Source organism: Populus alba, chromosome 16, assembly GCF_005239225.2.
Source record: "Populus alba chromosome 16, ASM523922v2, whole genome shotgun sequence".
Lineage (NCBI taxonomy): Eukaryota > Viridiplantae > Streptophyta > Magnoliopsida > Malpighiales > Salicaceae > Populus > Populus alba.
Genome location: NC_133299.1, coordinates 5,979,817 through 6,004,666, shown reverse-complemented (window position 1 = coordinate 6,004,666; position 24,850 = coordinate 5,979,817). Strand labels below are relative to the sequence as shown.

The following is a 24,850-nucleotide window of genomic DNA, read 5'->3' as shown; positions in this document are numbered from 1 at the left end:
GTAAAATTTAGTTTTTTTTTTTTTTTTACGAGTGTTTTAGTTATTTCACAGCAGCTAAGGAGAGGTGATCTAAGAGATTGGACGCTGGGTGCATCTTGAAAATCCAATCACCAAGGGACGAGGAAGGCTAGATTAGTTAACATACCAAATCCTATTTCACCAGGCGGCAAACCAACCCACAGCATTCCCTTTGGATTCAGGCTGAGGTTTCAAAGGTGTTAAATATCTATCTATATTGAAGAAATTATCACACGAATCTGGCGACACGCACGCACCAGGATAAAATATTTGGACAAAACGACTGAGTTTGAGATCCACCACATAGGCCGGAGTCAGCATAAAGCGATGTCCCATTGCCACCCAGCAGAAGTGCCACTACCCCGAACTAAAGTGATAGGGCTTTCACATGTGACCTGGATAGAGAGAGAAATACGAACAAAAACTCGAGTGTAAAACAATATAAGGATTTTGTCTAGAACAAGTGCGCCAGCAAAAACCCTTCGGAAACAAATGAGAACCACCACCACACAAAGGTGGTGGTGCTATAAAACCAACCTGAACCACCACTACACTATCGAAGTTCGGAACCGTAAGCCAATCATTTTACAAGCCCATCCCCCAAGACAGGGAAAAAGAAAGAATCAATGTCAAAACGCAACCAACTATACCCCGGTATACATCCCCTAGTCAAAATCTTCTTATGTACTGCTGCTAAATTACCCTGGAGCTGTATATCGTGGGGGAGGTGTCTGCATTAGGAGAAAGGCAAGAAAGGACCAGGAGCTCAAGCAGGGTGTCTCAACCATAACAACACACTACATAAGGGGGACCTCCTCCCACCTCCCCCCGTCACCTCAGAGAAACATATATGGCCTACAAAACCAATTATCAAATCCTACAGAAATCACTTTAATTCGCGCTTCATTGTCTTCTTCCTTCAGATGTACCATCCATTCTCATCCCCTACATTGTAGCATGAAAGATGTCCGACTCAGCTTTACGTGCCAGTGGAGGGTAATCTGCTCTTCCCTAATTGTATATTTTAACAGGCTTCTCAAACGTGTGACGGTTCTGCAACATTTTCAGACCAATCAATGAAAACTCCATGGTTTCACAAGATGAAAAGAAAAAACTAGGGTAATGCTAACACCGACATTTATTGACAAACAAAATGACTCCAATTTTCCATGAGAGTAATAACTGATCTCACAGTCCTGGCTAAGAATATGATCAGTTATGGAGGTGGTCTCAGAAACCACATGCACTTCATTTGTAGTTGAATGAGTGATGCAAACCTGATTTACTGCATAAGACCTTTTAGGAGTGTTATCAGAGTGCTCCAACCCAAGGTACTGCTCCCAAGCACCGTATACATCTCTTCTCTGAAAGACAAGGTAAAAATACTAAAAGCAAATACCCACAAAAAAGAGAGCCAGTAATGGACGCATATGCTAGGAAATGCTGAAATAAAAGGAGGTTCACAAGGGAGGGAGAAAAAAAAAAAAAAAGCCTTGTAACAGCACCTGAAAGCGGGTGAACACAACATCAGAATCCTGCAAGTACTCTGGACGACCCAGTGACAGAAATGCAAATTTCCACTAAGCAACCAAAAGAAAGAGGGTTGATGAGGAATTGTATTCATATTCTGATATAAAACCACTTTATTGAAGGAAGCAAAAGCTAAACTTTGCAATCTAATGCAAGATAACTGGTAAGTGCCAAGCAGGGTGGTTTATATGCTTGTTTCCTTGACCAAACAGTGCAAAGAAAATACCAAATACCTTAGCAAACTCCTCATCAGGAACCTGGAGCTTCTTTTGTATACGCATTTTAACTTCGGCTAAGGTTTCACCTTCATGGATGGCCAAGAAAAAGGGTTCACCAAAATTCTGTACTTGCTATTGAGGACACAAATATAAAAGTATGTAAGAACCTGGAAATTTCCCTATTCAATAACAGCCATAAGATAGAAGCCAAAAATCTAAAACCAAGTAAAATCTGTGGTTGAAGTATCTATAAATCATACCATTTGATTCTGTCCAGACTCTTTCGTGAAGTGATAAATGTGAATCAGGCGATCTTGGGGACCAAGCTTTTTTTCTTCCTCGGGAATCTGCAGAATTTGAGAGAGAGCGAGAGAGCGAGAATGGGGTGTCAAAACATTATCTCATTTCTGAAGGAGTGTCCAGGATTGTTAATCAACTGAAAGTAAACTTCCTGTTTGTTGGCCTGAGTTATCATAACATTTACTAATTACAGAAAGGCAATCACAATCATGCCAGAGGCTGTTTGCAAAAGTAGCCAGTCAACAACCTTCAAATATTCTACTAAATAACATTTGATAAATTATGTTTCATTAACAAAAACTGAATAAGTCAAGATAATATATTCATAATAACCTGGAAGTTACAAGTTCAACAGAAATTTAAGATCTTAGTTTTCATTTTTATTAATAAACTTGAGACAGTTTCTAGAAACATACCATGTAAGAATAGAACACTGATTAATATCTGCCATTTGACACATACTCGGTGGAAATTTTGGCATGGCAATGGTTTATTATAAATGGAAGATTATAATGTTATTTGGCACACACCTATAATAGTTCATATTAGCACTCTCCCAAAACTCCAAACCCAGAGTCACGCATGCTTACACATTCATGCCCTATGCCTTCACATTTCAAATAGTACTTCACCATTGATTGTGAAATATCAGAACCTATGAATTGGGTGAAAATAGGATACTTCAAATTCAGGTATAAGATATAAGATGAGATATAAACCTTGATTTATAATATTTGATATTTGAACGAAATCAATTAAATTAAAATTAATTAGATTGTGCTTCATGCATATAAAAATTAATAAAAAGAAAATAATTAATTCATAAAAATACAAAAAAAAAATGTTGATTGTATCAAAATTATGAAGAAATAAAAATTTTAGTTTATCAAGACTTGCTCATTTTTCTACATAAATTACATGATAATCCACTTGTTTGTTATTCTTATTTTATTATCTTTTTATTGTCTTATAATTTGAATTTAATAAAGAGTTTCTCCCGCTAAGGGCCATGTCCAACTTTATCCCCAGCTTAACTATGATACTTCAAGTTTATCCACAAAATCATAGGCAAAAGGCAGATGAGATATTTCCTAGAGAAGACAAGGAGAAAAAAGACTTGCCTCCTCTGCCCGCAGCGTCCAATACTGGTCATTTATATTCTCAATTTTTTCATTGGGTGGAAAGATCTGCAATGGCAAGATGGCAAACTGAGTCAGAAGAAACCACCCATAAGAGCTGCCAGCAAAACATCTAAAAAATCCGATGCATTAGAATAAAAAAATCTGAAACTCATAGATCAGGTTTCACACACTTTGTTGAACACATTATCATTGCTATTTAACCAGGAAGGATAATTATTGATTAGCAGGAAAAAAAAATTGAGTGATGAAGTCATTATCTTATATATGCTAACTAAACCAGTTAGTACCTTATAAATCTTGTGATAAAAAACTTCAAGCAGTCGAAGTTCAGCATTTGGGTGAGACAATTCTACCTGTTTCAGCATGAGCCAAGCATTAGAAAATTTATCACATGCAGTGACAGGATATGGTGTGAGGAAAGGGGAAAATATAACAAAAAATATGTACTAACAGTAAAATCTATTCAATGGAATAGATTATGAAGAAAATAATTATAAAACAACTATCTAAAACGAAAAATTGGTGAAACTTGAGAATTAAAATGTTTTGTTTCGGTATTATAAATAACTGTCCAGATCAAGCAGGCACATTGAAAACATGCTTCAGGAACAACCACTTCAGTACATATCTTTGCTAAGAGGTTAGAGCTTAAAAGTTATTACCTTAGTTTTAAGTTCATTAATCACATCCCCCACGGTGCTTTGTTTAGGCAATCTAATGTTATGAATTACCACCTGTTAATAGTTGCAATAAGATTAGATGAAAGACATGAAGATGATCAATTAAATGAGGCATGAAATTAACATAGCCATAGATTTCATACTTCATCTTTGGTAGCGTGATGGAAAGCAACTTTCAAATTTTTTAGACCTTGCAACTCTGGCAGAGGAATATCTAGAACTTCGTAATACAAGATATCGGAAGTCTGTCGAAAGAAGAGAACAAATAAATTATTAGCCATGTTGTATAGTTTCATTAACAGTATATGAACCAATGACTGCAATTCATGTAGCAAATACCTGATTGTAGTGAACTAACATATCTGATAGATGCTCCACTCCTCTATATTTAATTGGCTGTGGCTTAGGCTGCTGAGAGTAGCAGTTGTGGGATGTTAACCTGATTTTGGATGGATCGTCCAAACCAATCTGGCGAGCTACTCTTTCGACAACATCATCATAAGTGTGTAATTTTGACCTACAGAAACATCAAGAGTATAAATGAGTGTCTATACGACAGCACCGGAGATTTCTCAACCGAGCATACAACATTACTTGGGATGTGATTACTTACAACTCTAGACAAAAATCATCCTCTTTTGCCTTCTCTAGAGATCGGAAATGAACTATCTATAAAGAATCAAATAACACAAAAGAATTGACTATAAAATTGACAAATCAGGAGAGAGGTTTGATGAAATTGAATAATTCAATATAATCTAACTACTATATAAAAAGTTGAGGAATACAAAAGGTGCCCCTCTTGAACCTAATCTGCCCCCATTTCTAAAATTCTTTTATAAAAATAAAATGAGATGCCTGGAAAATCTCATTCAAGAAGAAGGTACCTGCCGATTGTGCACATATTCCAAATATGAAGGCACATCTGGATTTCGACAGTCTTCTTCATTTTCAGGAGGAGATTTCTGAAAGCATATTATGTCCCCATCTTCAATCTGAGGATAAAGCACCTAAAGGTCAGTGGCTGATCTGATAATCTGATAACATTCTAGCATTAAGTAAAAACACACATACCTGACTTGTTCGAAATGAGGCTCTCTTATCAAGGTGTTCACACATGACACAAGGCTCAAACTTGATTTCCTGAACAGCACACAACAAATATAATCTTTCTGCTAGGGCAAATATTTGAATTAACTTGCGCTCTTGGTTTGGTTTTATGTTTAAGAGGGTGTTTAAGAGTGTGATAATTGTTGCTTTTCAAAGTGTTTTTTACTTGGAAAAACATCAAAATAATATTTTTCTTATTTTTTCAAAAAAAAATTTTGACATCAGCACGTCAAAACGATCCAAAAACATTAAATTTTTTTTTTGACAAAAAGCAGGTTAAAACTCACTCCCAAACACCCCCAAGTCAACTTCCTTGATTGAATAGTTATGTTAGCCAGCTATGATACAAAGTATACTTGATATAGACAAACCTCATAAAGTTCAATCTCTTCCTCAGACGCAAAGCCAGCCATTTGATTAAGCTTTGCTAGAATTTCTATCGGTTTACTAGAATTCTTCACAAAAAGCCTACCAACATATCTGGGATCATGGAGTCATTTGTCATGTCAGAGGCATCAAGATTCAAGAGAACACAATGGACAAAGTTAGGACAGCAAAGAGGAGCCAAAGATTATTAAGTACCGTAATTCTTGTTTTTCAGGGTCATAAAGCTTGAAGAAAAGCAGAATATCTTCTTTAGTTTTTTCAGGTGGAGCAATGGGACATAAATCCTGAGATATTGCAAACCTCAGTAGAAGCATGACATTTTCTGGATAGAAATATAAGTGCAAATGTTAAATTTGATCATTTAAAAAAACAAAATACCAGCCCAAGCTCAACTTCCAAGAACAACTTTAATTCAGCATTATGTGTCTTATTTGACACCTCTCTTAGTTGTCCAACCTACAAACATTAAATGGCTATCATTAAAATTAGGTGACACAAGAAATCTCCAGAAACATTTTAAACCACCACAGTGCAAATTGTTTTTTAAAAAACACTTCAATGTGATCAAAACAATTGTATCATTCCATTCCATAGTCAATGGCCACAAAATTTCACCACTAGTAGTTACAAAAAAAAGGCCTGATGTTGGGATTGCAAACCAAAATGTGTGTTATTTGAAAGCACATGGCCAGAAGGCATCACCCATCACAGTCTAAAAATCCCGAAACCTGATCCCAAGTCTGTTCTTACTTGAAGCAGAAATAATCATGCAAATATCCTAACAGAAATACAAGTCACTCCACAACAATGCAATCACAACTTTGATAAATTAACTTTGAACAAGAAAACAATAGCTAGTTACTGATTGTGCTTCCTCCTGGGGAGTCAATGGCCGATTGGGTCTATATGTGTGGTTCTGGCGCTTTGCCCATATCCAAAATCTCTGAAATTGTACTGGTATACCAAGCTCTTTAGCAACCTCCTCCTGTAATCCAGCTCAACATTAGACATAGAAATCTACAGGCTATCTCATCATCCACAATGTCAAAATGCTTAAAAATCACACCCATTTAATACCTTAAACAGACTAAACTGCGTCTGTTTCTGAATACGGAAGTTACGGACTTTGTCATGATCCACGAGATCAAAATAAATATCCTTTCCAATTTGCTCTTTAAGGTCCTCATCTCGCGCAACCTAGATGCCATACTAAATAGCTTTATTTATGACTTACAAGCATCCCTTGAGGTAGATGCAGGTCATCGCTAACAATATACCATCATAAAAAAATAAAGCTGGGAAAGAAAAACCTTTATAATTGTGTAAAGGTGAGCTTGTGCTTTATATCTTCTCTTGTCTTCCTTTTCTTCTTGTTCTTTCTTCAGCCTTATCTGGAACAAGATATTGAATGAATCAATAACCAGTCTTCATTGCAATGCGGAAACTCTTAAATAACATTGTTATATTTACAGAACTTATTGCAATTATAAGTAAAGAAAGTAATTTACCCTCAAGTGTTCAGCGATGTCTTTCTCATCAACATTACAAATTATCTTGTCCTTGTCACTTTCCCGTATATACACAAGCATGTATGCATTTGAGTATTTTGTGAATTTAAATGGAGTATTGTTAAAGCCAGGATTGGTCTGAGGTAGCTGGCAGACATAGCAGAACAAGAGCACATCATTCACCATCAATCACATGTACCATTCACAGGATTTACAGCAAAGTTTGAGAACCATTACCTCTTCCTCACCACCATACTGTTCTTCCAAGGCCCTCTTCACATCTTCCTTTGTCACGCGTTCATCATCAAATTTGAACCTAAAACAAGAAAATCAAATATCATATGGTGTGAAAAACTATCGAGTTCTCAACATAAGTACAACTATTCAGACACGGGTAAAAATGTGAAGGTTCTGACTAAGGATTATTATACTCATAAATGAGTGTATAAGTTGTTATGGGTTCATTTTCCTAGCATCGATATTATGAGTGAGCATATTATGTGTGCCTATGACCAAGCTTAAGGTTAACAAGCACACCATTGATCAGAGAGGGTAGGCCTGATAAAAGCATAATAATGTCCACCATGCACACCTCCACTGTGAACCAAAACACTGCAAGGGAAAACAAGCATATATAGGAGATGTCAGCACATTGTCAGACATTCCAAAAAACATAACTTCCAAACTGTGGAAGAGAACTATGTGCAATTTATATTAGGTGCATGCAGTTCATGTTTCTCCAACATGTCTATCTTTCATCCACTCAAGCTCATAGAGTTTTCTTTCATTCCTATGCTACTCTAGCAAGTCATGCACATCCCATGTTGCTATTACATTAACAGCAATGACTATTTATGGAGAGATAGGGGAAAAGGAGATAAAAATCTCAAGAAAATATTTAAACAATGCAACATTTCTTTTCTTTTAAAACTAGTAAAGATTTATGATAGTGATAATTATAATATTACTTTAGTTTACCACAAGTTAGAAGCATGCTTCGGTTTGAAGGTAGTTTGCATTTCACTTAGTTGCTCTCGCTGCTGCAGCCAGTTGTCACACTATTAGGAGTTTCTTGAGTAGTGTTAGTTCATGTCATGCTAGCCCTTTTATATGTTGTAACAAGCAATACTATCAGCTGGAATAGATAGACTATCTGATATCCCATTAAGGCTACAACTCTTCATGTAAAGTGTATATGACCGATTCAGTAGCAAAACACAGATTTTTTCCTCCAACTTCATTGCTTTAACTCCAAAAAAAATTAATAGTTTGATTTTACTTTACAAAAAACCATGCAGCCTTGAGAAGCGAGGAAGACATGTTCCAGTCAGTTAAATGCAGCCATACAAGCACAGAAAAAAAAACCATGAATCAAGACATTCATTATAAAAACTATGGCAATGGAATGTGAATTTCTAGGGGCCAAAAACACCATGCAACTGTTACCTGTGAAGTGTGTATAGATTTCGCACACTCCTGTCAGCTTCAGGTGATAAATATTTCCCATTCTCCCTGTCCAGGTCAAGTTGAAGAGGAAATTCATAGCGATCATTAATCTACAAAAGCAAAGAGAAATCAGTAAGTGGAAACAAACATATTTGGATTAAGTAGCAATTTGTCCATCAGCCAGTCCACTACAGGTGTTAAACATATTCTAGCTTATAATGGGCACAAAGCAACAATCCCACATAACATATTTACTAGATCAACCGGTTACACCTACTGACCTTCACCATAGTATCGCGCATAAAATCATATTCAAACCGCTTTAATTGGAGTTGAAGAACAGGGGGGAAGTCGATAAATAAGACACCCTTCTTTGCATCCTGAAACAAATACAAGTTCAAGCACATGCCACCAAAAGAATGACCTTAGGAACCGATCTAAAATAAATGGTTCTAGTAGAAAAGAAACATGGCGGATAACCCAAAAATATGCCCATACCATTTCTCAATGGCCTCATCTTAACTGACAGTTTAAAAAGATGCTTGGACAAATTTCATCACTTCTATGGGCAACTCCTCATACTACCTAAAATATAATATACAGGGTCTAACCAGGAACCACACAGTTTGTCTGGGAATTACCAGAACCATCTCTTTTAATGAAAAAAATTTAACTTGCAGTTTTCTGAATGAAACCGTAAAATTCAGCATAATTATGATACAACAAAAAAAAGTTGGCACCAGGATATGATTGAACGCACAGGATGTAAGACACATAATTGGTCTTCATGCATTTTACAATGGCCTTATAATTGAGCTTCTTGTTTTTTTGTATGAGGCACCGTGAGATGCTAACTAGTACTGGCTTCCACATTTTTATGAGTGTATGTGCGTGAGACAAGAATTGTTCGAGAGTGAATGCATACATTTCAAACTGCTTAAACAAATCATATAGTCTGGCTCCCATCTATTCACAAGCATTGACTGACCTGCAAACCATGTTCTTCAGCATGATATTTGTTATCACCCTCAAGTCGTTCAACTTCCACATATTTGTCAAAAGAAGCATAAACATCTCGACAACCTTTCACATCAAGCTGGAGATCTGCCATGTAATATCTACACATCAGTGTCTTATGAAGACATCATTACACAGAACTTTTAAATGCTGACTAAATATAATACCATAAAATGACTCCTTTCTTGTAGATTTGTATTCCACATTGATGCACTCAATGTAGTTCATATGGTGACCCTCAAACAACTGCTGTATAGTGCCCTCCACAACAGTCCCCTGGATCAGCAGAAAAGAAGTTGAAAACTTTTAAGTTAATGAAAGTATATACCAAAACCACCGAATGTTCAATACCTTCATTTTATCCTCTAGCTTCTCACACAGGACCCTGTTAAGCTCTTGCACGTCATGTTGCATGAAGGAATCATACGTATCCCAGCCAAAAGATTTGGTCAGTTCCTTTGTTGCAACACTGGTATCATTATATTGAAGTTTAAAGAATAAACTCTGCAGGGCCAATGGAATGCTTCCTGTAGGCATGTCATTCTCAGTTGTTGGCATGTGGTACACCGCCTGGAAAAATAATTTTCAGAATGAGGCAATTCCATTTGAAAAATGTGTTCATACAAATCATGATGAGCTTTTTTAAACCTGAGAATGTGCTGACCTTTCGGAAGTAGGAAATATGGTATAGAGTTTGTAGGAGAGAGTTCATGTAACATGTTGCTCCTTGGTTTTTCAGTCCTACATAGCCCGTCTCCTTCTTTGAGTCATAGGACCAATAATCTAAAACCTTGCAAACAGCAACTTCAGCTTCAATAACAACTGTATCATTCACTAAGTATCCTCTGCTAGGATCATAAAGTTCACTCAGAGGCATGAAAGATGTAAAGCCCCAGTCACTCTCTCTTGCATTGAACTGATGTTGTGTGTCTGCGAATGTATTTTTAAAAGAGAACACGGTATTAAATAATATCAAAGTCCACAATAAACTTCAATAAGAGAACACCAAAAAGAAGTTGGCTGTGGTGCTGACATCTTCCTTACACGTCATATTGTTTCCATACATTTAACAAAACTAACCAAGATCCAAGCTCAACCAATCTCCATTATGATAATTTCTGAATTACCTAGTTCAAGATATCCAGAACCTGCTATTTTCCAGGACCGAATTACTGGAATTTTTTTGACAGCTTTTATAGATCACAATGTGTAGAAGTTGCTGCTTTCAGCATAGTGAAACAATAATTTAACAAGCATCCCAAACCCTCAAATAACAAGATAGTCGAGTCTATAATTGATCATATTATTGGAAAACGCTCACAGTGACAAGGATTCCAAACTCTGTCAGGTGTTTATTGTGTGCAAACTGAATTCTAATCTAACCTTGTATATGGATTGCACCACCTTGGTGCATTTACTTTTCTTTCAATTCACTTTGGAAATAAACAGTCATTGGCAACTTCTCTAGAACTCATAAGATTATAAAATAGGCAATTATTGATAATATATCTATTGCGGTCATAAAAGGTTACAAAGAACAAGTGCTCTATAGGAAAAATAATGATGTACTCAGGCAAGTAATCTAAATATAAGAAATTGATCCAATGTATAGACATACGTAATAAATTAAGAACAAATAGAAAATGCCCAACTTGAAAATAAAATTACAATAACAGAAAGAGCCATTAAATGGGGGACGCAAAAGAAGATACCCTTTCTAATCGAGTATTTGTTATGAATTTGATTGACCACAGCCAAACTGAATTGCGCATATCTACTCCATCCATATGGCAAAGCTGTCGAATCCGCAACATCCAAATACATCGACAGGTGGTCCACGTTGTTTCCTTTAGGGAATATCAGTACTCTCCTGTTAATAACACACTAAAAGAAATCAACCACAAAATGATACAAACTCCGACAAATGCAACTCATAAGCAACTCCAACTAGTAAGAAGCTACATTGTTTATCCACCTACCATTTGTAACTGCCAACAATAAATATATCAGAATAATGCTTCTTTGTGTTCAACCTAGTAAAATTCTCAATAGTCCAAGTAAATTTCATCGATGGAGGATCCTCCACAGGCTGATTCTCCACGGTACTAGTTTGCTCCACTTGTGCCACTACTACCACATCAAAAAATTACAATCACCACCAAAATTACCAAACCCTAACATATTAATCAAAACGTACAATACACTCTAGCAGAAGATCCGTTCGATCACATAAAACGAATTATAAAAAAAAAAAAAACAAGAAGAAGAAGATTGAACTCTCTAACCTTCCATTGGCTGAGGACCTTCAACTAAATCTGAATGCGGTACGAGCATCTCCTCGTCTTCTTGCTTTAAATTAGTAAAAAAACTAATAATTAATAAACCCAAGCCTTAAAAAACCAAATACAAAAATCAAACTCTATCGTAAAATCGAGAAATTAACAGAAACCCTGGTCGATCCAAAAAAAATACAAAATAAGGAGAGAGAAGGAGATTACGTCTAACGGTGAAGGAGTCATCATAGTCATGGGTGGATATGGACCGTTCGATCGAGCGAATCAGAGGGACAAGAATGAAAACGAGAGCAGGGACTGAGAATAAGAGAAGAGAAGCAAAAGCGGAATTTTTCTGTGTAGCCAGAAGAGACACTCGCAAAAGCACTGGCTAGAGAGAGAAAGAAAAGAAAGTGGATTTTGGTGTCTGAAGGCTATTTATGTGATTATAGGAAACAAGCGGGGGTAATGTGGGAAAGAGAGGATCGATATTTTGCCTCGTGGATACATTGAGAAGAATGACCAATAGAAGTGTGACGCAGAGAATGAGCTTGGTGATGTACGGAATTGGTGACGTGGCTGTTTGGATCCTGGGGGTCACGTGCGTTTCAGGTGGGTGACATAATCTTTTTTTTTTTTACTAAAAAAGTAGTAAGGACTGGCTCCTTCTTTATTGTTTTTCCCTTTTTCATTCTCAACCACTTTTTTTTTTTTTTAAATCGCAGCTTAATTAATTAACCGATAATTTCTTAACTTAAATAGCAAACTCGATTTTGAGTTTGATTGAGAATACTGATAACATGCAAAGATAATTAACCTCCTTAAAATCACAGAAATAAGATATATTTTGGATCTTTAATTTTTTAAAAAACCTTTTATTCTTTTTTATCATGATTTATATCAAAAGACCATGATTTTTATTGAGTAAAAGCAAGTAGTAGATTAGTCAAATTAATCGAGTATTTATTTTTTGCGTTATAATATTTTTTTAAAAAAAATAAATTATTTTTCATTTGAAAATTTATTAAATTGATATTTTTAAGTGTTTTTTTAATAGTTTTGATATATAAATATTACAAATAAAAAAATATAAAAAAATATTATTTTAATATATTTTTAATTAAAAATCATTCTAAATCAGAATATTAAATACACACACTAAATGATATGTGCGGTCATATGACATTCAAATTTGGATTATCAAGATTAATTTTTAATTAAAACTGTTATGCAGTGATTGCTAGATATTTTTTTCTCGAACAATTTGACAATAAGTGTTTATTATATGATAGAACTAGTTTATTAATCGTGCTCTCCTCGTGTCTAGGATTAAAAAAAAAAAACTTGAATTTTTAAAAAAATAATATTTAGATTGTTGGAAACATTTTGATATTGTTACGAAACTTGGTATAACAATTTAAACTCGAAAGATCTTGATGCTATTTTGTTTATTGGATTTTTAAATTAAATTATATGAAATTGTCTCGCATGACCTTGTTTATTGTGTATGACTAGAGAAAAAAACAATATCTAAAAAAATTAAATAAAAACCAAACTCCATAAAAAAAAAGGGGGTTAAAAAAACTAAAGGAATTAAAAAAAAACTTATATTAAAAGAAGGAATTGGAAAAACAAAATAGAAGATAAACAAAGGGGCCATGAAACGATAAAAAAAATTTTAAAAATTGATTTACTATTAATTCAATAACAATAATAGAATTAAATAAAAGTCTTATATTATAGAATAAAATTTAAAAAAAAGGCTAAAAAACCCCATATTAATTAAAAATAAAATTAAAAAAATAAGAAAAAACTAGAGTTAGGCCCGCGTTTTTATATTTTTAAAGGCAATGTAACTAAGAGTATATTTGAGAATGTAATAACGGTTGTAATTTAAAGTATTTTTCATTTAGAAATACATCAAATAATATTTTTTTTATTTTTAAAAAAATTATTTTTAACATCAACACATCAAAATAATCTAAAAATATATAAAATTTAAAACAAAAAAAATTAAATTTTCTAAAAACATAATTTACACTATATTTCTAAACCAACTCAAAGCTAGCTCGACGCGTCCACCATTGAGCTAGTATAAAAACAATCAAGCAAATATTCGGATCCGTGACCTCCATTAAGTTGATTCAACGCGTTAACCACTTACCTATGACATTCAGTTAGTATTAAGACACTTAAACAAATACTTGTTACTTTTGTCTTCTAAACATTCGTAAGCATTCACTAACGCGGTTTTATTAAAATTATTTTTTTTATTAAAATTTAATTTTTTTTTATATTTTAGATAGTTTCACATTGATCTCAAAAATAATTTCAACACAAAAAATATTTTAAAAAAATAATATAATCATAATCACTCCTGAGCATACCTTCGTTAAAATATTTTGCTTCAATGGAGATTCAAACACGTGATTTATATTCCTCCACACGTTAACAACTAAGCCACAACACACAGCTGATAACAAAATGATCAAAAATATATTTTAACTTGGTTAATTGTTTTTAGTATACTAATAAATATTTAATTAAGAAAGATATGCAGGTTAACTGATTTGCTCACGAGTAACAACGAGTTTTCAAATTAATCAACTCGAAGAGGCAGTTGAGGAGGTTTTTTTTTTTTTTTTTTTTTAATGGAACATGGTTTTGCTAATATTTAAAGCACGTTTTTAAATAGTTTTTATGGTTGTAATTTTAAAAAGTAAATTTTTTTTTAAAAAATAATTAGGTATGGTTAATTGAATTTAGATATGTGTTTAGAAAAAATTATGGTTGGAGATTATATACAAGCAAAAACATGTATAAAATATTTGGTAATTATATGATTGCGATTGTTTTTTAAAGTGCTTTTTACTTGGAAATGTATCAGAATAATTTTTTTATTTTTTAAAAATTATTTTTGATTTCAGCGCATTAAAATAATCTAAAAATATAAAAAAAATTAATTTGAAGTAAAAAAAATTAAAATTTTTTAAAAATATTTTTAAAAACGCAAAAATAAACAGAGTTTTATAAAACTCAGTTACAAAAACATGTAAAAACTGCTTTTCAAAAATTATATTTTAAATTTAAAGTTTTAGTGGACTCCACAGTAAAAAAAACACAATTTATTATATTATCAAATATTTTATTAAGTTTTTTGTATCGCAAACGCAAAATTTGCGAGGAAACAATCGCAGCCTTAATGCTTTGTGATGCTGAGATGTTTTCTTTTTCTTTTTCTTTTTCTTTTTGTGTTACATGCTGAGAGTTTAATTAGTGCGAAAAGATATTTAATGGGTACCCAGCACAAGTTAAAGAGAGTACTTCTGTGTAGACAGTCATGCTGGCAATGATTGTGTGGGTGATTGAACCACAAGCTGGGAGGCTTTGTTGCAGGAGTCATTATTTTGGCTTTGATTTAATTTTTATTAAATAAAAATAATTAAATTAAATTTTTATTTTTAAAATCAAAATTAATACAAACCAACTAGATTTAATTCGGTTCAATTTTTTAGAACAAAAACCGATTCAAACCGGTTTAACTCAGTTTTTTTTAGTCTTTGCTTGTTTTTTAGGTTTGGTTTTTTCGGTTTCAAGCTTATAAAACCAAAACCGAACTAAATCGGTCGTTTTTTTTTTTAAATTCTAATTTTTTTTTTCGCGGATTGGTTTTTCTAATTTTTCTTATTTTTTTGCTCAATCCTACTTTGTTGAGAGAAAAGTTTTTTTTGTTTTTTGTTTTTTTTTGTTTAGGATGTTTGATAAATTAAGATTAAGATCAGGAATAAGAATAGAGATTATTATTAAGGAAAAAACTAAATGGTGTGGTGCAAACATTGTGCACTTAACACGTAGATTATTTTTGGATGGCACATTGTCTATATGTTTTTTCATCTATTAATAAAATTTTCTAGTCTAGTTATGAAATAATAATTTTTCAATTTAGATCTATTAATAAAAAATTAAATTTTATAATTTATTATAATTTATTTTTTGTGAGATTATTGAAATGTGAAAATAACATTTCAATATAAATACTCGATTTAAAAAAATAAAAAAATTGCTTTTGTTGCTTGCAAAGCAATTAACTTTTCATAACCAAATTGAGTTGGAGGCAACAAATTTTTTTTTTTGTTCTTTATTTACTATGAAAAAATGCCTTCTAACATATTGTTATCTCAAGAATTTTGCCATATTCATTTTTTATCATTTTAGTTTTTTAAATTAATATTTTAGAAATGAGTGTGTTGACGAAACAGAGACAAAGTGGTTTTAGTTAGGGAGATATCATTTTTTATTTTTATTTTAAATTGTCTATTTTTTACATGTTTTTTAATTGATTTTGATTAAATAAATGAAATGGAACAAAATGTTATGGGATTAAAAATATTAATAAGAGAAGGAAAACTTATACTATCAAATTAGTTTGTTTCAATAAAAAATTAAATTCTTGCTCTTTTTATATATATAAAAAAGTGGTGTCATGTAATTAAATAAAAATAAATAAAGGGCTTCCCACAATACTAGATTGAATATCTTAATTTGTATATATTTCTCAACTTCATGGCTTAATTTTAGTTAGTGTTAGAATATCTTCATCTATGTATATAATCCTTGTTTATTTCATTAAAGTATTCATCAAATTTTAAGTTCATAAAAAAACTTTTTATTAATGCTAAAATACTTGTTAGCAACATTGGCACATTTTTTTTTAATATTAATTAAATTGTCTTAGTGTAGCCATTTAGTTAGTCTTGAGTTATATAAAGAAGATAAAGTTCTCATTAAAACTAAAAAAAAAAACCTAAGAGGCATCAATAAAAAGTGTCATAGCTTGTGAGGCAAAACACTATGGATTCACATAATTTTTTGCTTAATTTTTTTGGTCCTTTGATTTTTTTTCTTTTGATTCTTCAATTTAATTTAATTTTTTATTTGATCCTTTAACATTGCATTGATTTAAGATTGATCTTAATGAGTTTTGTTATGCTTGCGTATGAGGATCTCATTGAGTTGGTGTAATGTTTTGTCACTTGATTAATGCTTGATTTAGAAATATAAAACTCAATTTCATTGATTTAAAGAAATTAGAGCTTCAAAAACCAAATTTGCAGCTTAAACAAATGTTTAGTCCCTCACTCCCTCTTGTTTGCTAACATTAGGGGTTGGTTTGCATGGCTAGGGAAAGAGTTTTTTTTTTGTTCTTTTTTCTTGTCACACAACTCTTTTTTTATTTGATCTTTTAACATTACTTTTATTTAGAATTTGACTTGGTATTTTATTTGGGTTGCTTAGATATCAAGTTCATTGAGGAAAAATTTCCAACACTCGGTTGATGCTCAATTTGGCAAAATAAAAATAAAATAATGTTGACGTAAAACAGTTAGTAGTTAAGAGACTGAAATTGACACTAAAACAAATATAGTGGGCTAGGGTGGATGGGTAGGAATAAACTATATGGTGAGTGCAGCCTACGCCCCAGCATATGAAGGAAGTCATCGCTTTCAAGCGGCGCATGCTGCTTACTTTGGAAGCCTAACATCACCTTCCTTGGTGGCGATGGAAGCAATGTGGTGAGGCCTTTATGGTGAGGTTATCTTGTCGACATTGGTCTTCGTGGATTGTTTTGATAGGGTAATTCTGGTCTCGTGACCTGATCATAAGTTTGAAAAGTTAACCTAAGTTGACATTGATTTTTTTTAGATTCTTTTTTTACACTGATTTGTTTTTCAATTTCATCTTCCAACATCAAGTTTGTTGAAAGTTGGGCTTCATGATTTTCTTCGCTTTCCTTCTATAGGATTATCTTGGTTTCATCACCTACTTCGCATGTTTGACGAGTTGACTCAAGTGTTTTTTTTGTTGTTTTTTTAATTTTTTTTTTTGGTTTTGAGCACGCAAGCGTGGCTTAAAATTAAAACCACTATACTAAGGCTTATTTATGAAAGATTTATTTTTTTAAAAAAAAAATTCAACCCATCTATTGGTTTTGCTTTTTTTTTTTTTATTTAAAAATTATATAATCTAGTTGAGTCTTTAATCTAGATTACAAGTTTCACACTTCTTTTTGACATGCTAGTGGTGCCTAATTTTTTTTTTAATATTCAAATATCTTTTCAGTTCAGCTTATAATATAACACCGATCACCTTTCTAATCCTTTCCTAAATTGCACCCATTTTATTTTTAAACACAAGGTTATTTTTTTGTCGGTTTCGAAGACAAGTTAATAGGAATTTGAAGTTATTCCCTCCTCCACATTTTGAACATGATCACTAGGGACTTGGTAAAGATTAGAGATCATCATGGCAAAGAGAGGCGAAATTGTGGTGTGAAAGCATACAAGTTTAACGTTGAATTTTCAGGGATCTTGAATAACAAGATAAGGTTGAAATCTAGCTGTCAATTATATCGGAGAAAAATAAAAATCTCAACTTCAAATTATCTGATTTTCTGTCGACCAACGGAGAAGACTGCTATGGTTTTTGCAAATCTGCTCATCCAAGTGGGAAATGCCTCTGCCTAGAGTGCTTCAAAATTAACATTTAGTTTACAGCTCCTAAATTGCCCAAAGTTCTAATAAATAAGATGAGAATACCCACGTGTCAATGTCAAGCAATTTAAGGGAAAATTCTGAGAAAGAATTAACAAATTCCTAAATATAAGAAGGAAAATTGATATGCAACAGGGTACAAAATACCTTTTATTGTAATAATATAATTATAAAATTACTCTTGAGCTATAAAAGCTTTGGACTAGGTATAGAGGTAAGATTGTTTTTTTTACCGTTATACAGTTATTTTTTGCAAAATTTATAAAGATAAATTATCTATTTTATTTTATTTTTTACATAATAAAATTATTAATTTAATCCTAAAATAAAAAAAAAGATTATCTTTCAAACAAGGATATTTTGGTCTTTTACAAATTTTAAAAACAGTGAAATTACTTTTTAACCATTAAAGACAAAATTAACTAAACTCTCATACAAAATGTTTTGTTTTGTATTTTTTTTTTGTCATTTTACAATATATTTTTTTGTTAATATTAAGGCTACTTAGGGCATTATTTTACTTGAATATTGTTAAAAAAACTTGGTAGCTTTTGTACATAATACACGCTAGCAAGTGGGTAGCCCCCATGCCATTAAGGCAACATGTGTGATACCATCTTGTCACCAACCACTGTCTTTTATAGTGGTATTTGAATCGTCTCAGCTTTCTCTTCATGATAAAGTAGTGCGTGTTCCAAACGACCCTCTAGCTTAACACAAATGATCTTTTTTTTCTTTTTCTTTTTTCTCTCCACTCAATTCTTGCGTTGACCCTTAAAATTTTAAAACAGTCCCTTCAATTTGTTTTTCTTCAAATTTGATTATTTTTGTTTTGATTACTATTTGTTTAATTTTGAGTAATTTATAAAATTAAAATTCATTTTTAATTTCATTCCTCTTCAATTTTTTAACCTTTCAAATTTGGTTTTCATTCTTCTAAGTGTTATTTATTTTATTTGGAATAATTTTTTAAATTAATTTTTTTTACCATGTTTTCCACCTTAAATTCTTTTTCTATCAATTTTGATCTTCATTCTTTCACTAATTTCTTAAATTGATATTCTTTTTCGATTTCATCCTTTAATGTTAAAGTTGTTGAGAATTGAGTTTCTTGATTTAACCCGGGTCTAGAATTTCAATAGTTATGAGTTTGAAATATTAGTCCGAGTTTACTTTATTCTTTTTTGTCCCTTTTTTAAGCTTATATATTTTTTTTCATAATTCATCATTTATATTACTAGTGATTAGACTCTATTTTTTCTTTATTTGCTTTCTATAGGATTTGTTTTCATAAAATCTTAAACTGTCTTGAGTTATTTCAGGTTTTTTATTTATTTTAATTTTTTTTTTCAATTAATATTATTTTAATTTTATATTTTAATATTATATCATTTAGTACTTAATTCTCTTTTTCCCCATCCTTAAGGTTAAGGTTTCTTAATATTGGACATCGTGATTTTCTTTGAATTATTTTCTATTCATCTATACCGATCCCATCACTTAGAATACAGGCTTGATGGCTTTTTTAGACTTGCTTTAAAATATATATATATATATATATATATATATATATATATATATATATATATATATATATATATATTGTTTGTGTTCCATCCTCCAGCATTAAGGTTTTTTTTTCTTTTCTTTTTTAAATTGAGTTTTGTAATGTTTTCTTAGTTTATTTTCTATTAGGTTATTTAATTCACATGATTTAGAGTTTGGTTGGTTTGCTGTGTACTTCTTTTATATCGACATTTTTTTAGCTAGATTTCATTTTCAATAGACACACCGAAAGGTCCAAAATATATTTGCTCATGGGTCATGCATGAAAAACTGTCTTGTTTTGGTATGCATAATAAATCTGGAACTCTCTGCCTGCATGAACACCATGTGTCCAAACGCTTGCAGTCGAAGCACCACGCAACACCCTTAACGTTTGACAATTGTTTCATATGATATAGTAATGAAGATGTTGTTGTAAACAGAAGAAGATGTTGGGACAGGAATGATAATGGAGACAGGTGCGAATTTAGATTTAGAAAGAGCACTAATGCAAGAGCAGCTAGTGCAGCAGCCGTTGAAGGAAGTGCAAATCAGAAAGAGAATGAGGATTATGGTGGCCATTGATGAGAGTGATGGGAGCTTCTATGCTCTCAAATGGGCTCTTGACCATCTTGTCGATGGCATCACGCCAACAAATGTACCGAGCCAGGAAGAATCTAGCCTGATCACACTGGTTCATGTTCAACAGCCCTTCCAGCACCACATCATCCCTGCTGGTCCAGGTGGAGCAGGTTTAAGATCCCTTATACAAGATCTTTATGCTTGATGAGCACTGTTATTTGCCAAGTTAATTATGATTTGGAGATTATTTATAGTTAAGCACAGGTTGATTGCTTTCAAATTACAGCAGCTTTTTACGCAACACCTTCGATCGTAGAATCTGTGAGAAAAGCACAGGCAGAAAATGATGCGGCCTTACAGTCCCGTGCTCTACAGATGTGCAAAGACAAGATGGTAAGCCAAAAAACAAATAAATATTGCAATTAATCATATGGTATAGAAGTTTAGGGATCATAGTTTCCTTTCTCCTGTCCTTAACGTTACTGCAAATAAAAATATAATTATTTCCTAGTCCTATACGTCAAGGCCATTCAAGACCCTTCTTCTAAATCATGATGTTAAATGTTGTGTAGATCAAAGCAGAAAGTCTTATTCTTGAAGGGGAGCCGAAAGACAAAATCTGTCAAGCTACAGAACAAATGCAGGTTGATCTCCTTGTTCTTGGTAGCCGTGGTCTGGGCAAGATTAAAAGGTGATCGTTGTTAATTAATTTCCCAACTTGAATACCAGGCCACTGCAAGCAAGTATAGTTCTAGAGCTGTTCACCTCAATTTCTAATGCTTCACAATGTCCAAATAATCACTACTAGCAGTGCATTACATAGCTGCTATCTATTTACTTTTCTGATAGTGATAGAATTTTGCTTGTTGGAGAGCATTTTTAGATCAATCCAATAGTTTAAGTTATTAGATAAGGTCCTAGAATATGATTTATATTATTCTCTAACACACCCTTTGAAGTGAAAGCCTTTTAGATTTGAAACTTGGGGCTTGTGTTTAATTTTTATTAAATAAATGGAGATAGTGAGATTTGAACTCGTAACCGCTTGGTTATCAAGGTTTTGATACCATATCAAAGAACTATTTCAACCTAATAGCTTAAACTCAACCCAATAACTTAAACTGTTAGGTAAGATCCAAGATATAATTTATATTTTTCTCTAGTCAGCAGTACATTACATAGCTGCTATCTATTTACTTGTCTGATAGTGGTGATAGAATTTTGCTTGTTGCAGAGCATTCCTAGGAAGTGTAAGTGACTACTGCGCCCACCATGCAAAATGCCCCGTTCTTATTGTCAAGCCGCCGAAGGAGATCACTAAGGAGGCCAGTAGTAAGAGCAAAGAATGGAACGCTGATAAATGATAAACGCTGCCGTTTCAGAGATCTCCGAGCAGCTATGATTGTGTGATTGTGCGTGCTTGTTGTGTTATGCAGTGTCCTTGTAAACGAGTCAAAAAAACCTACTTGTACCTCCCGGCTATGTACTCTCGTGTGCTCTGTTGTATATTTTTCTTATCAAGTTTGTTTTATGCAACTGCTGAGTTTATCTACTCGCTCGTCAACATGTTAGAGACATAATCCGCAGAATCTATGGCTGATGATTCCATATCTTGGCATGGATAAATAGTATGTGTGTGGTAATATGGTGCAGGTTTACATCAAAACTATCTGAAAGAATCTAAAGCAGCATCAATTTTGTTGTTTTATCCGAAGTACTGTCAAACGATTTAATGCAAAACAAGGTATTATGTGGGATTAATAATTAAATGGAATAACCTTCTGAAGATCCTTGACACTGCACCTAGTGGAGCTAACAGCAATGTTTTTGTTCACATCCATATATTTGCCTGCATTCGTCTCAAGTCTGGATTATCTGCGCCTAGTGAAATTCGTAACACAATTAGCCATCCATAAGCCTCCGGTTCTCTTGTTAGCTCCCTCTGGTGATATACTAAATCGTTTATTGTTCGAGTTAGCTCATTTTGAAAGGCTGACACTCAACTTCAGTGACAACATTAAAACCAGAGGTAGCTATATTTGGAACACATCTTCCCTGAATAAGCTATTGAGCTTGATTTTGCTCATTTATTATTTGCAAATATCATTTCTACCAACTTGAAAACTGAAACAGGTTGTGACCCCAAAGGGCGCAGGACACTTGGTGATTGACTCACAGAGGTGTATAATTAAACTCAAATTGTGGAACAAATATAATCAACACCCCATTACTTTGTTGGCTTGGAGCTTCGTTTTTTCAACCACAGTGCCATCATTCCCAGCAAGTGCCCTGTACTTATCTCTCCTAGTAAAGGAAGTGCATTCATAGGACAGGGTTGCAGCAATCACTCTTTGTATGTAGTTTGCCACCTCATGACTAGATTTCCCACCAGTGCAGGTTAGCTCCTGTGGTAACCTGTTCAAGAAAGTTACTTCATATGCTGGGCTAGGGTTCATGAAGAAGTAAAACGGATCCATCCCTTTCCACCCTCTTGCTGTTGTCCCATGAAACATACTCATGCGATTCACCACAGCCACTGGAACAAGTTGGTCTGTTAATTCAGCAAACAAAGCCGAGAACCTTAAAAGAAAGGGTTCGCGGCAAGTAGTTCCCTCGGGGCATATAGCTAGGTCACCTTCTTCTAACAGCTTCTTGATCATGGATGCGTCTGTAGCACGGTGACGGCTGAGTCTAACAGTTTTGATGGGTGAGATAATTTCAGAGAGACGAGAAACTGAGTACGTGACTGCTGGGATAGGACGGCCGAGGGCAGTGGAGAGAAATATCGGATCAAGCAAGGTTCGGTGAGAGCAAATAAAAAGGACACCAGATTGACCGATTGATTTCTTCGCCAGGGGAGGTGGGGTTCCCTTTATGGTGACACGGACACCGAGTGCCCTGAAAGCATAGTAGACCATTGACATAGGCAGGAGTGACCCGGCTGCAATTCTCAAGCAGGCTAAAATGAAGCCTATGGGGATCCAGAGAATTGTGAGCAGTGCTGATAATGGTGTTGGTTTCTGGACTAGCCGGCCATCATGGAAGATGATTGGTTTTGGGAGCTTGTCCGTTGTCACTGCTTTCACGTCTGGCTTGGGTGGCACCATGTAGCCATCCTGTAGTTTTTCTTATCAAGTCAATCTCTCGGCTACTGCCCCGGTGATATATGAAGGGAAAACGGTTAAGAAAAAGAAGAAAAAAAAAAGACCAGTAGACTAATTAACTAACCTTGCATAAAGCCATGAAGGGTGCATCTGTATGACGATCTCCAAGTCCAATCTCTGGCTGTGCCTCTCCAAAAGCCTTTTTGAGGGCATCTGCCTTGTTCTTCCCCACAAATACTCCTGGGCTAAGAACAAACCCTGTTGCTCTGCCTTTATATGTAGACATCTCTGTCCCCAAAACCAAATCAGCTCCCAAGAAATCTTTCAAAAATGCTTCCACCATAATCCTTGGATTTGCAGTAAGAACGCATCGTTTTCCACAAGAAGAAAACACACGCCACGACTCAGAATGAAGATCGCTAGAGTAAAACTTAGGCAGCACAGCACGAGCCACAGACTCAATATCGGAAACCTTCATTCCGACACATGTAGCAAATATAAGAACCTTAATACCAGCAGACTCGGACACAAAGTAATATAGAAGTCCTGCTAGCGGTGAGGCCAAGAGCAAGAAAATCAGCCTAAAAATCCCACCAGCTTCAAAGGCAAGTAGAGCAAAGTAAGGGAATGAGCTACGACCTCTAAGCAGGGTTCCATCCATGTCAGCTACCACAGTGTGCTTTTCTCTGCCTATGGATGCACATTTGTCAACAGTTGGAAAGCTATCCATTGTTGCAACTATATATGATTGGTTTCTAGTGCCTAAGATTTTGAATGAGCAACTTGGAAGTTGGTGGTGCTTTTATAGAGACGATGAAAAAATAAACTGAAGGACATGAACAAAAGTGAGATATTTACGAGAAAAGTGGATCGTTGGGATCTCAGAGCCAGGGTGACATGGGAGATATCTGGCGCATTCGATATTCCAAAATGCGCTTCAGTATGCTATGGTATAATCGATGGTCAGGTACAATTTTGAGGATAAACAATGCCAAGTTTGTGATCAAATGACTTTGTGTTCATCGCTGCCATGGTTGTCATGTGTGTGTAATAAGCTTTGCAATACATGTCACTTTCATGTCCAATGCTAGTTTCTGGAAAATGGGCGATGATAGAGACGTGGCAATATTTTAACATTTAAAAAACTCACGATTTTTATGGTGTGTTGATTTTGATGATTCCGATTTCTGAGACTTGGAACTTTTTAAGCATCAATCAACTATGTGGATCTGGAGGAAGATTTGAACACATGAGAGAGAAACTTGGAGCTGCAGGGGATATAAAAAGAAAAATATTAGCGAGAGATAGAGAGTTTGATGTGACAGAACAGCAAAAATGTTTTTTTACGGAAAATTAAAAACCAGCAAGGATTAGAGAGCAATTTGGAGTGTAGTAATCATCTTACATAATTTTAAGGGAAAGGTAGTGGAGTTCGAAGT

The 24,850-nt window shown here is 33.8% G+C and overlaps 3 protein-coding genes across 4 annotated transcripts; 1 reads left to right on the top strand and 2 right to left on the bottom strand.

Moving 5' to 3' along the window:
* Positions 1–430: 430 nt before the first annotated feature.
* On the bottom strand, positions 431–12,070 carry LOC118049899 (ubiquitin C-terminal hydrolase 12). Of its 2 annotated transcripts, none has more exons than XM_035060064.2 (32): positions 11,855–12,070; positions 11,642–11,705; positions 11,336–11,486; positions 11,069–11,226; positions 10,021–10,286; positions 9,708–9,926; positions 9,524–9,632; positions 9,328–9,443; positions 8,621–8,719; positions 8,340–8,449; positions 7,431–7,505; positions 7,131–7,209; positions 6,894–7,040; positions 6,696–6,776; positions 6,463–6,582; positions 6,248–6,370; positions 5,764–5,841; positions 5,581–5,669; positions 5,370–5,478; positions 4,963–5,031; positions 4,776–4,883; positions 4,502–4,557; positions 4,228–4,405; positions 4,032–4,133; positions 3,871–3,942; positions 3,496–3,561; positions 3,188–3,253; positions 2,027–2,113; positions 1,782–1,898; positions 1,524–1,598; positions 1,296–1,382; positions 431–1,071 (listed from the first exon to the last, which is right to left on the bottom strand). In XM_035060064.2, exons 1-32 carry the CDS (start codon positions 11,882–11,884, stop codon positions 1,030–1,032), a joined length of 3,348 nt encoding a protein of 1,115 aa, XP_034915955.1. In that variant the 5' UTR covers positions 11,885–12,070; the 3' UTR covers positions 431–1,029. The 2 variants fall into 2 exon arrangements, with proteins under 2 accessions (XP_034915955.1, XP_034915964.1); XM_035060073.2 differs by having other exon boundaries at positions 11,336–11,483.
* A 1,363-nt stretch (positions 12,071–13,433) lies between these two features.
* On the top strand, positions 13,434–21,671 carry LOC118051183 (universal stress protein A-like protein; the record flags this gene model as incomplete). Its single annotated transcript, XM_035061755.1, has 5 exons — positions 13,434–13,447; positions 20,293–20,477; positions 20,594–20,700; positions 20,880–20,998; positions 21,542–21,671. Coding segments are annotated over 5 exons (555 nt in total), but the record flags the coding sequence as incomplete, so codon positions are not given.
* Positions 21,672–22,066: 395 nt separating this feature from the next.
* Positions 22,067–24,208, bottom strand: LOC118051188 (glycerol-3-phosphate acyltransferase RAM2). Its single transcript, XM_035061768.2, has 2 exons — positions 23,536–24,208; positions 22,067–23,423 (listed from the first exon to the last, which is right to left on the bottom strand). Exons 1-2 carry the CDS (start codon positions 24,139–24,141, stop codon positions 22,524–22,526), a joined length of 1,506 nt encoding a protein of 501 aa, XP_034917659.2. The 5' UTR covers positions 24,142–24,208; the 3' UTR covers positions 22,067–22,523.
* Positions 24,209–24,850: the final 642 nt, after the last annotated feature.